This window comes from Cavia porcellus, unplaced genomic scaffold, assembly GCF_034190915.1.
Source record: "Cavia porcellus strain 051 isolate PalLab524CR breed Dunkin Hartley unplaced genomic scaffold, mCavPor4.1 scaffold_24, whole genome shotgun sequence".
Classification (NCBI taxonomy): domain Eukaryota; kingdom Metazoa; phylum Chordata; class Mammalia; order Rodentia; family Caviidae; genus Cavia; species Cavia porcellus.
Genome location: NW_026947507.1, coordinates 25,560,939 through 25,574,069, shown reverse-complemented (window position 1 = coordinate 25,574,069; position 13,131 = coordinate 25,560,939). Strand labels below are relative to the sequence as shown.

Genomic DNA, 13,131 nt, shown 5'->3' with positions numbered 1-13,131 from the left:
AACTCAGATTATTTGTTTGCTAATTTATTCATTTTTAACTTTTACATATTTGTAGTGCATACTGTGTACATTTCTTTTGTGAGGTTGATATATGTACATAGCAGGTCTTATTTATTTATCCATTTTCCCTCCCTTTTTTCCTCCTCTCCATCTTCTTGAGCCCCTTTACATTTGAGAAAAATCTATTTCCTTTTATTTATTTTCCTTGTGCTCCTTATTTATAGTTTGAGTTTTTCATACAAGAATAACCATGTGAGTTGGAGATTTAGCTCAGTGACACAAGTGCCTGCCTAGCAAGCACAAGGCCCAGAGTTCAATTCCCAGTACAAAAAAAAAGGAGTAACCATGTGATAGTTAAGCTGTGTGACCCTGATATTAATACATTATAACTTTTTTTGATAAGAGGGTCATTTGGAAGACAGAAAATAAGAGGGTCACAATATGTCAAAACAAACTTTCAGGTTTTATTCAGTAGTAATTTAAAGGAGAATTAGACGACCTCATTTCTTTGCCTTTTATGTTTTTCTGTAGCATGGTTTTCCTACTGAACTTTCTTTTTTAAACTAAATTATAGTAATTTTAAATCTGTATTGAGAATTTTTTAATAAGGGACAATCATGCACTTGTTATATACAGTTGTCATTAATCTTTAGTAACATGCACATAAATGTTCCATTTACAGTGAAGTTTTCTGAGAAGACATACTGATTTTATTTTTGACAGCATATCCAAAAAGTATGTTTATTTCTACAATATCCGAATATCCGAATTTGTCTTTTCTTGGTTATATAATTAATGTGTAGTCCTTATAATTAAATCTGTATTTATTTTAACATGGCCTTTTATTTGTTCATAAGATAATGTAGCCTTCTGTCATTGCTTGAGAATAAGACACGTATCTATTTTATATGGTATAATAAAATAATTTTTAAAACTTATTTTAAAACATCACAAAGTTAATGTATTAAGATTTGCAGGATCATTTTGTAAGTAAAAGCAGGAAATATCTTAAATTCTCGTATGTCTTAAAAGAAAATTAAGCTTCCTTAATCTTTTTCTTTGTAGATTAAAACTATTTTGAGTGGATTCATCATCAGAGGTTACTTGGGAAAGTGGACTTTAATGATTAAAACCATTACTTTAGTACTTGCTGTGGCATCAGGCTTGAGTTTAGGAAAAGAAGGTCCCCTGGTACATGTTGCCTGTTGCTGTGGAAATATCTTTTCCTACCTCTTTCCAAAGTATAGCACAAATGAAGCTAAAAAAAGGGAGGTAAGTGTTTTCTGTAGTTCATATGATAGAAAAATATCTATTATATGGATGTGGTGAGTGACAATTTTATAGTGTAAAGATCATATTTTACTCTTCTTTTTGGATAAAATCTGTATTCAGATTAAAAATTTTTAAATTAGTTTTTCTTTTTCCTGAGTAACATCTTTCTACAATCCATCTACACTGCTGCTCAGTTACCCCTGTACAGTAGTTTAGAATACATTAGATGGATTAGCTGTTACCTTTTAGATTCCAGTTAAATTTCACAAGATCTTTATTTGCTTTCACTTTGCCTTACACATTTCCTCTTCTAAAGTGTTTTCTAACCGTATCATTGTTTTTACTCTTACTTCTCAACACTAGTGTTTCTCTAGGGAAAGAAAGCTTAATTGATGGGTTTTCTCCCTGGCAGCAGTATCTAATCCCAGTGGAAATGACACAGTATGTGTAAAAAGCTTTCAAGCACCATGGGAAGTTGAGCAGTGGGCTTTTAGGACTTCCTAAAGTTTAAATAAAGAAATTCATTTTAAACAGAATACAGGAAGTCCTTATTCAGCTGTTTTAAAACAATTTCCTCTACCATTTCTGTAGGCCAGCATGAGATCTTCTAGTAGACTTTTAAACTGTAGACTTTCTTTCCTGTTTCTAGATTGTTCTGGTATTTTCCTGAAGAAAAGTTTGGCTCCCCAGCCTTTCTGTATTGACTTGAGATTGAGAGCCAATTTCCTGTTTTCCCAATGTAATTCTGTGGCCCTTTGTGCTGCAGAGATCTTAAGAGTTTTTAAGGCATAATACTTTTTACATCCCATCAAATACTGAAAACTCAGGGGTCTTTGGCCTGAAACAGGAATTTCCATCATTTTTTATGAAGTCTAACAAAAAAGAATATGAAGCTAGATCTTAATTGAAATAACTTAGCACTTTTTAATATTAGCATTAAATATTGTTCTTGTTGGCAGTAAGTAGATGATCCAAAGTGGATGACTCAAGGGCATTATAGTTTCATCTGAATAATTTTTGCTTCAATAATTATGGCAAAAATAGCTAGCATTATGGATTACTTCCTGTATATCTGGCACTCTAGCAAGTATTTACTTGCATTTTAAAATTCAGTTCCACAGTATGGTGTTATTGTCCTCAATTATAGATTAGGAAACCAGGGTTAACACAGCCAATTAACTTGCATAAGATCACATAGCCAGTTAGTGGCAGACTGTGGATTAAAATTTGTATTTCTCCGTATTTCATATCCAGACTATTTGTATTTCATAATCCAGAGATTATGCTCTTAATTGCTATACTACATCTGCAACTATGTGGATGTTAAAACTCAAACTATATATAAGGCAAGTTAGTGGCTAAAATGAATTTAGAGTATTTGTCTCCCCAATTCAATTCTTTTACTTTCTATTGTGTCTTGACATTTTTTGGTAAGATTTATATTTATAAATTACAAGTTTGAAAATTTAATTTATGAAGATACATTATTTAAATTGAATTAATTCACCTACATTTAAATGTACACATTGTAGTCATTCATATTTATGGTATGTTGTTAACTTTCTTACCTTAGTATATGAACAGTAAGAATTCTCTTGGTAGTTGAAACCACATATTTTGGCTTTTTTCCTAAACTGTTCTTACTTGATGTCTTTTAAACTAAATGTTTCTTAGATATTCATGGAACATTAAAATGTGCATGAATTATAGATACATGAGTATTAGCTTGATTGTAAAATTAAATGTAGATTCAGAGCATTCAATTAAATTAATATGTTGGCTGTAATCCTATTAATGGGGAAAAATGGGAAATTATGTTTATCCCCCCAAGTAAGCAGCATCTGCATTCTAAAGCCAAATACTTGTCTATGTTGATCAAACTTGCATAAAGCATTCACTGAGTGCCAGGTACTGTAAACACATATAATGTGTTTACTTAGTTGATCCTTATAAGCTAAGTAATGTTATAATGTCCTCATTTTAGAGAAAACTGAGGCACATAAAAGTTATTTATCCCTGATTACTTAGCTTACAAGTGACAGAGCCGAGATTTCAACCTAGTAGCTTGACTATGAATGAAGTTCATGGTCTCATCCATTTACAATTTAATCTTTATTTCTAATTTCTTTTACAGAAATGTAAAAATTTCACTGTTTGAAGAACTGCTTTAAATAGCCACAGATATTTACTGGATTAAAGTTGTAAAAAGAATTAAGAATCTTAGAAAACTAATTACAAATAAATATCCAAAGAAATTATATGTATAGTTGGCTTCATACAGGTAATAAGTGGGCAGTGATGCTTAGGGAGCTGGACAGAAACTCAGATTTTTCTGTTTTAACTTTATTTTGAGGTTCTGGTTAGTGAGATTGTAACTTGACGGACTGTTGTTGTCCTTTTAGAATGAAGCTTCTCATATAGAGGATAGCAGTGTGTTCAGAGGATGTAGGGAAGTAAAAATATAGAGAAACTTTTAAAAATTCTTTAAGTGTCCTCAGTGTCTTGTTAGGACTTCATAATTATTAACAAATAAATCTATCTCTTCCCTCGCCTCATCTCAGTTTCTGCTCTCTCCTCTTGTCTGCACAAACATCTAGAGTGAAAGTTGTCTGTACTCTTTACCTTTTCTTCTTTACAACATAGTCACAAATTAGTATATCTAGCACAAATAGTTTTGACTGAATAATGACTGTATGAGTGAGCTTTCAATTGAATCAGAAAAGAAATATTTTCAGAAGAAATGAATACTTCCCCTTTGTTTAGGGAGTAGAACATGTAAGTTAAGTTCAGAAGCGGCATTTGGAAAAATTAATGCATTAGGAGTTTTTATTGTAGATTCTTGAGTTTATCAAAAAATAGAAAATAATCCACATCTGCTTTCTAGGTGCTGTCAGCTGCCTCAGCTGCAGGTGTTTCTGTGGCTTTTGGGGCACCGATTGGAGGAGTTCTTTTTAGCCTGGAGGAGGTAGGTATAGAAGTGCAGCAATTAAAATTATATGGGCTGGGGATTTAGCTCAGCGGCGTAAGCACCCGCCTTGCAAGCAGGCGGTCGTGAGTTCGATCCCTGGTACCAATAAAAAGTTAAAAAAAAAATTATATGGAATTACTATAACAAATATACATATTATGTTGGCACATATTTAAGTTTTATTGTTGATATCATAGATACTGAATCTTTGTTTTTAAGTTTTCATACTTATTTTTGACTGCTCTTAAATAAAAAGTAATGTACATATTAACATATGTAACACATATTTTGAAAAGTATTTTAATCGCATTATTTGTGTATAAATATTGATGGTTAAAATTGAACTTAGTTCACAAATTTAAAAGCAAGAAAATGTGAATTTGACTTGATAGAACAGTTCATCCTTGTTGGCTAACTTATAATTTATATATTTATTTTACAGTTTTAAATCAACTTTTAAGTTAGCTTTTAAGATTTTACTTGTTCTTTAACAGTTATTTTTGTTTAAAGTAGTAATTAGTGGAATAGTTTGATTTTGTTTTCCTGTTGGTACCTAAGATTTCCTTCTTATACTTTTACACTAAAATATGACTGGGAATGTCTTTAAATTTAATTTTTTCTTCTAGTTTGTGGTTTTTGTTTTTCATGTAGAAGAGGCAAATCTTTATTTGCTAACAGGCATTAATCATGATTGAAATTGGATGCAAAACTCCTTTTGAAAATAAAACAATGTTAGGTATTCTAAATAATTAGAAATTTATGATCAATTATTGTTTGTAATGAGGTGGTAGTTAATGTAATTGCACATCATCTTTTATTAGAGTAAAACTTGTAAATTCCAACCGAAGCAAAATTTAGGGCCAGTTAGACTAAAATTTAAAAATATACTTAGCGCTCAAGTTACATAAAGTTAAACACCTTCTAAGATGAAAGCATTTATTTTTATTTTCCTTTTCTTTTTTAGGTTAGCTATTATTTTCCTCTTAAAACTTTATGGAGATCATTTTTTGCTGCTTTAGTAGCTGCATTTGTTTTGAGATCCATCAATCCATTTGGGAACAGCCGTCTGGTCCTTTTTTATGTGGAGTATCATACACCATGGTACCTTTTTGAATTGTTTCCTTTTATTCTCCTTGGGGTGTTTGGAGGACTTTGGGGAGCCTTTTTTATTAGGGCAAATATTGCCTGGTGTCGTCGACGCAAGTCCACCAAATTTGGAAAGTATCCTGTTCTTGAAGTCATTATTGTTGCAGCCATTACTGCTGTGATAGCCTTCCCTAATCCATATACTAGACTCAACACCAGTGAACTGATTAAAGAGCTTTTCACAGACTGTGGTCCCCTGGAATCCTCTTCTCTGTGTGACTACCGAAATGACATGAATGCCAGTAAGATTGTTGATGATATTCCTGATCGTCCAGCAGGCGTTGGAGTATATTCAGCTATATGGCAGTTATGCTTAGCACTCATATTTAAAATCATAATGACAGTATTCACTTTCGGCATCAAGGTAAGTTTTGCTAACATCACATGGTGATAGGAAAGAAGTCATGGCGTATTCAAAACTTATGTACAGAATAACAAATGACATTCTTATCTAAAGGTAAACTGGTTATCTAAAGCTGAAAGAGCACTCATATTTTGGGTTTAGATGGTTGAGTGCTATTTGTTACTGTATAACAAATTCCCCCAAATTAGGCATTATAAGGTAACTATTTTGTTCCTGATACTAGGTCAACTGTTTGGAAGAGCTTAGCGAGGCATTTTTACTTTTGCTTGTGGTCTCTATCTTAGTTACTTTTATGTTGCTGCGAAAAAGTAATCCAGTATTCACAAGTTAAAGGAGGGCAGGTTTATTGTGGCTTATAGTTGTACAGGTTTCAGTTTATACTTGTTGTGCCCCAAGGCAGGATGGAATGGCATAGGAGAAACAGTTCATTGCAGGACAGGCTGGAAGCAGAGAGGAATCAAGGGAGCAAGAAAGCTATATATTTCTGGGGCTGAGGGTTTAACTCAGCGGCATAAGCGCCTGCCTTGAAAGCAAGCAGTCATGAGTTCAATTCCCGGTACCGATAAAAAGGAGAAAGACAAAAAAAAAAAAAAAAAAAGAAAGCTATATATTTCCAGGCTATACGCCCAGTGACCCACTTCTGCCATTAGGCTTTAGCTCCCAGCATCACACCCAGCTGTGAATCCATCAGGGGACTAGTTCACTTTCACACAGCCATGATTCCATCATCTTCCAAAAACCTCACTCATGAGTACATGAGGCTTTGGTAATGGTGGTTACATCTTCTACATGTAAGTTCAGACATAGCTAGGGCTGGTCATTTCAGAGACTTTTTCATTCATATTTCTAGCACCAGGACTGAGTAAATGAAGCCAAATTTTTGGAGTCATGGGATACCTCTTGTGCTTTTTGCAGCATAGTAGTCTCAGAGTAGTTGAATTTCATATTGAAACTTGAGGCTTCAAAAGCAAGTGTCCTAAAAGGGCTGTTTACAGACTACTGAAGAAGTCATAGAGCATGATGTCAGTTTTATTCTGTTCACTGAGGCAGTGACACAGACACACCCACGTTTAGGTGGAAGGCATATACTTAGAGGAGTGGCAGAGAATACACACATATTTTTGTTTGTTTTTTGATACAGGGTTTCACTATACAGTTTGGGCTGGCCTTGAAATCACTTTGTAGCTTGAGCTGGCCTCAAACTTGTGGAGATCCTCCTGCCTCAGCCTCCTGAGTGCTAAGTCATGATTGTTTTAAAGCCACTTGTGTTAGTTTCCCATTGCTGTAGCAAATTTCTGTAAACTCAGTGCCTTAAAACCACATAAATTCAGTCTTAAAGTTCTGAGGTCAGAAATGAGTATGTCTCTCTGGCCTAAAAATCAAGGTATTCAATGGCATTCTGGAAGCTGTAGGAGGGTCTTGTTTCTGCTTTTCTAGGTTCTAGAGGATACCTCTATTTTTTGGCTCAGGGCTTCCTTCAGTCTTCAAAGCCAGCAGTGGTTGATCAAGTCCTCCTCTGCCCTCATCACTCTATAGCTAACTCTTCTAAATCCCTCTTCAATAAAACAACAAAAAGCCACAAAACAATCCTGGTGGTTACTTTTGGCCTACTCAGATAAGAATAACATCATATTTTAAGGTCAACTGATTAAGCAATCTTGATTATCTGCAACCTTACTTCCCCTTTGCCTTTATATATTCACAAGTTGTGGGAATTAGGTTATAGATTTTTTTTTTATTTTAAAGAGATTAAGACAAAACAGGACATAACAAAGGAGATCAGAACAAAACTATGTAAGCAACACAGTATTTCACCAGAAGACAACCCGTAATTAACAGTGACTAGCATAATGTCTCTTTCTTTGAAATAGTTGAGCATAACTTCATATAGATGTAGATATCTTGAGGAAATTTGCCTGTCATGCCACGATAGTCCATAGTGTAAAAGGACAGAAATTACAAGGGGCACCTTTTCATCAAAGATTTAGCCTTGTGCCCTGGCTGTTGCTTCTCTCTCTTTTTTTTTTTATTTAAAGAGAAAAAGGAAAAAAACAGAAAAAGGGTACAAGTAATACAAAATTTAAAAAATAAACAATAAGAAATCACTAGTTAATAGATTACGTATTCTCATCTTAGAAATAGTTGTTCAAGTTACAAAATTGAAGCATATAAAGTGGACTTTCAAACAGTGAGAGTGCAAACAGTTTTGTTCAATGATCCAAAAAAACACTCAGTGATATGGTTATCTATCTTATACACTTAAATATATATGCAGTTATAACCTTTAGAACACTTTCTTTTCTTTTCTTTTGTACAATGACAATTACACATTTTGGGTTTTATTACTCCCACAGTTCTTAGTACTTTTTTTGAAGAGAGTAAAACCAAATGCAACATATCAGAGCAGAGTCAGTCAAATCAAAAGGATGGACATAATTTCTCTTAAAAAAAGTGAGAATATCATTCATTGATTAGTGATTTGTCAATAACTGTCACTTCCCTTACATGACTGTCAGTGATACATATGTGGGAACATGTCAGCATTACTGCTTCTTTCTATACTTTTGTTGTTGTTGTTAAGTCCCAACTTTCTCACTAACAGACACACGGTAAGTAGCACTGTGGTGATGACAGCTGAGTAACACTGACAATATGTATGGAGGCTAGAGGTATTTGCCAACACCTTACTAAGTCCTAGGCAGTGGCTGAAAAGTGATAATTGCTAGGAGATTGTATGTTCATCCTTTGTATGTGTACCTGGTATATTCCAAATTGCCATCAGTTTGTGCTTAGCTTCAGAGCTTTAGCTTTTCAATAGTCTTTAATTTTGCCTGAGCTGCTTACTATCCCTATTATCCTGTTACTCCTATGATCCTGTTTAAATTCAAATCAATAAATATTTTTCTCTTTTTAGTTAATTTGTGTATATATTCCACTCGGAATATTGGGAAACTCTGATTAAGGCTGCCCATTTTCCATTATACCACTGAGGAATAGCATCTCATAGTTCTGTGATTTGTTAGTATGTTGGAGAACATAATTTTGGCTTTGAGTATAGTACTTAAAACTGAATTGACTTAGTTTTATGAAAAATACTTTATATCATCCTTTTTTCCCTCCTTTCACCATGGACTAATAAAAATTTCATTAGGTACTAGTCTTAAGAAATGCCTGAGATAAGTGAATCCCTGAGATAAAGGATAAGTAATCCCTGAGATATTTTCTGTTTGTCTTAAAAATATGATTTGTTACTTTGTAACTGAACTCATAGAATTATTAAGGTACTGTTAATAAGATTTTGTTACAGTTGTATTTGTTCTAGGTTTTAGTGTATGAGTACAATATGAAAAGAATCAAAAATGTTAGACATAGATTCATAGACTGGATGTTTTGAACATATAATTAGAGGATCTCTGACTCAGAGTGTGATTACTGTTACAGGTTCCATCAGGCTTGTTCATCCCCAGCATGGCCATTGGAGCAATTGCAGGAAGGATTGTGGGGATTGCAGTGGAACAACTTGCCTACTTTCACCATGACTGGTTTATCTTTAAGGAGTGGTGTGAGGTTGGGGCTGATTGCATTACACCCGGCCTTTATGCCATGGTTGGTGCTGCTGCGTGCTTAGGTAACATCATTGTGTCTGCTTGTGTGTAGATGTTTGTAAGTCTGAGAGAGAAAATAGCCAGTAGTATTATGCTTGTGTTTAATTTGTGAATGAGTTGCTGGGACAAGGAGGGTGCAGGATGGATGGAGGGAATATATCAACAGAAATGAAGATAGTACTCTGTGGTATTGTACAGTACCTGCTGGCTTTCATTTTACTTGTTATTGTACAAGTATAATAGCATATTTGTAGTATTACATAATTACTTTATAATACAAGCCATCACAGTACAATAGAAGCTTTTCCAAGGAGAATCTTTTTTTCTTCACTGTTGAGGATTTTGGCTTACCTATAACAATTAAGATTATAAAGATTTCTCTTCCTGTAAGCAGTCTGAGGTGACCTGTGAAAATGGTTCACTAGTCTCTTGTCCCAGAAAACCCGACAAAATCATGCAAATCAAGTAGCTCAAATCTTCGTGTTCACTTTAAGAACACCCATGAAACTGTCCAGACCATCTAGGGTATGCCTATTTGAAAGGCCACCAAAAATCTGAAGGATGTCACATTAAAGAAGCAATGTGTGCCATTCCAGGGTTACAGTGGTAAAGCTGGTTGATGTGCCAGGCCAAATGGTGGGGCTGGATGGACCCAGGGTCAGTGGCCCAAGAAGAGTGCCGAATTTTTGCAGCACGTGCTTAAAAATGAGACAGTAATGGTGAACTGAAGGGTTTAAGATGTAGACTCACTGGTCATTGAACATACCCAGGTGAAACCAAGTACCTAAGATGCCCAGCCGCACTTACAGAGCTCAGGGCCAGATTAACCCATAGCTGAGCTCCCTCTGCCACATCAAGAGGATCTTTACTGTAAAGGAACAAAGTGTTCCTCAGCCAGAGGAGGAAGTTGCACAGAAGAAAAAGATATCCCAGAAGAAACAAAAACTTAAGGCACAGAGATAAATTAAGCATAAAATAAATGCAAGTAAAAGTATAAGGTTCTATAGTTGGTACTATAACAAAGCTTCACAATGGTACTTTGAGCTTTGCAGTAAGTTGCTATCAGCAATAGAAAAAGATTTATCAATGCTCTACTACTTAAGATGTATTTTTAGCAAAAGAAATGATAACTGTTGAATTTAGTGAAAAGATAAGCAAAATATCTATAAGCATTTAAGAATTTATGTGTCATCTTTGGCATGGAAAATAGTTATTTCATTTTACATTTAAAATTTCAGCTAAAGTTTGCTTATAATATTTAATTTGTTGTTTTGGCATTTAGTACAGAGTCAAAATTATATTACTAATCTTCAGAAGAATAATATCAAATAGAGATACAGAGCAGAATCATTTTCATTAAAGTAGCAAGTATTTTGTCTCCATTTTCCTTTTAGCACTGTGCTAGATACAGTGAGTGCTTCAAAGCAAGTATAAAACATGGACCTTAGCTCAACTACAATCAGGTTTGGGGATAAGACCAACACTGAGAAAACAGTAGTGAGTGATGTATAATAACTACACACAGTGCCCAGAGAGTCTGTTGTAGGAATCTAGAGACAAAAATCTGAAGTATTTCAGGAACATTAGAACTTGAGCTTTACACTTACTTGCAAAGTCACGTAATATGATCCTTCCACTGCCCATCAAAGTCAGTTACAGTCTTCTAAAGCTTGAGTCAAGATTTACCTTTCATATGGTCCTTTTTAAAAGAACTGATGCTTATTCAGCAGTTGTCCTATCAACCCACAGTTCTTTCACTGAAACTTGTTTTGTTTCTCCTTGAATTACGGACATACTGATGACCACATCAAAATTGCCCCCCTGTAATCTTAGAGATCTAATTTCTTCAAGCACTTTACCTTTAGGGTCGTTGGATCTCGATTTCTAACACCATCTCTAAACACTAAAGAGTTCAAGTCATATTTGTTCCTAAGCTATCACACTGCAGAGTGGTACGTATGTGTGGGACATTCCAGTACATACAGTGTGCAGGACTTCCTAGACTTCCCTTACTTGTAGCACTTGTCTACGGCTCCTTCGCACAGGCCTAAGCAGTATGTTTGTAAGGAAGGCAAAACTGCAGTCACTCTATGCGGCATTTCCGGGGATGGACGTCAACCTGAGCTTTATCTTCCAAGCTTAGTAGAATAAAGAAGAGAGAACCTTGCTGAAGATTATATAGTGAAGAGGGGGGAATTGGGATTGGAGTTAGCTTAGTATTCATGAGGCTTTGAAGAAACTGATCATACTAAGTACAGAGTACATTTTGGATAATTTTGGAAAATGAAGTTGAATTCAGAAACATAAAAAGAGAAAGAAATTTATGTCAGGGTTAATTTATATTTGTAATTGGTCAGGTTTTTAGCAGAACCTTGGCTTTGCCTTTTTCTTAAAATTTTTTTTTAGCTTGACGACTTGGAGAAAGTTCTTTTACTTTTTTACTGTTTTGGCTTTTGATTTTTTTCATCCATGAAATAAGAAATAATAACTATCTCATGCTTATTTTGAGAACTGAGACAAACTGCATAAAAAGTGTTAGGATAAGGCTTAGTAAAATGAATACTTAAGTTTCAAAAACATTTTAAAATTCTCTGTAAACTAGGGTATACCTGGCATGGAATGGATGCATAGCATCCATGCATAACATAGTACGTTCTTTCTACCCTTCTAATTTTAGGTTAAAAAATAGAATACAAGCCTAAAACAGAATGAACTGACAAACCTTACGAGGTTTTTGGGCAAAGAAACAACATGGTGAAAGTAGGACTTAGGAAAGATTAACCTGGGAATGTGGCTTATGAAGTAGGCTAAAGTCTGGAGTAAAGGAGGTAAAATAAAAGGGCATTCAAATTAAGCCGCGAGGTCTTCAGTGGATTAAGTTGGTAACTGCAAATCTGAGTGGGGGCCCCATCTGTGGGTATTTTGCAGGGGAGATCAGATAGGGACAGGTTAACAGTGTAGCTATTGGGGTCAAGTAAAAAGTAAGAATAAATCGAGAATGAGCATGGAGGTTGTTAGGAAGGATGTGGTGTCAGGAGTTGAAGTCAGGGAACCTGGAATGAGGATATCGTTGGGGGAAAGAAGAGTTACATTTTTTAAAACACATGGTATTTTCTGTGACATGTATCACCCAAAGTCTTTTTATATTTGAAAGTAAGAGAAACAGAACAGTAAGGATGAGCCTGTGTAATTTTTGGACAGAGGCAACAATGAGTAGAAAGATGTGTATTAGGGAAGCATCAGTTGAGAGTGATGATTTGTGTCAGCAAATATATGAATTTTCTGCAGAGAAGGGAGGAATTACTTAACTTTGTTAATGTAAATCACAAAACATCAAATATTTTACTCAATATGAAAACCAAAGAATTTTATTAAATATTCTACTTAAATATGTGTAATTTGTAAATTAGCCACAAACAAATTAGACATGATATGCTAGATTAGATTCCCTCAGAATTAATAATAAGCTTTTATAAGTGTGAAATAATGTCTTTCCTACAACAACAAATCAAACTGGCAATATTGTTTCAGTTGGTCACCTGTGATTTTTAAAATAAGAGATAAACATGTTTTAAAATAATTATAGTCTTATAAAACAAACAACTTTCGTGTTTCTCTAGGTCTTGTTAAAAGTAGCAATTACTGTCTTAAAGTAGTTTTTGATAATGCATTTCATGAAGTTCTGACTACAGTTGCATGTTCAACTGCCTAGTGTAACAGTTCTAGTGACATGTTATAGCCAAGAGCCAATCCTTCCTGACCAGCAGTGCTTATGT

General features: G+C 34.5%; 1 protein-coding gene and 1 pseudogene across 7 annotated transcripts in view; both read left to right on the top strand.

Moving 5' to 3' along the window:
• Clcn3 (chloride voltage-gated channel 3) overlaps positions 1-13,131 on the top strand; it is a 76,502-nt gene that overhangs the window by 49,190 nt on the left and 14,181 nt on the right. For all 7 annotated transcript variants that reach the window (XM_063234506.1, XM_063234505.1, XM_005003371.4 and 4 more), the window contains 4 exon segments: positions 1,066-1,272; positions 4,157-4,237; positions 5,205-5,750; positions 9,192-9,378. In XM_063234506.1, coding sequence (XP_063090576.1) covers positions 1,066-1,272; positions 4,157-4,237; positions 5,205-5,750; positions 9,192-9,378 — 1,021 coding nt within the window.
• LOC134472686 (large ribosomal subunit protein uL22-like) lies at positions 9,385-13,131 on the top strand (annotated as a pseudogene).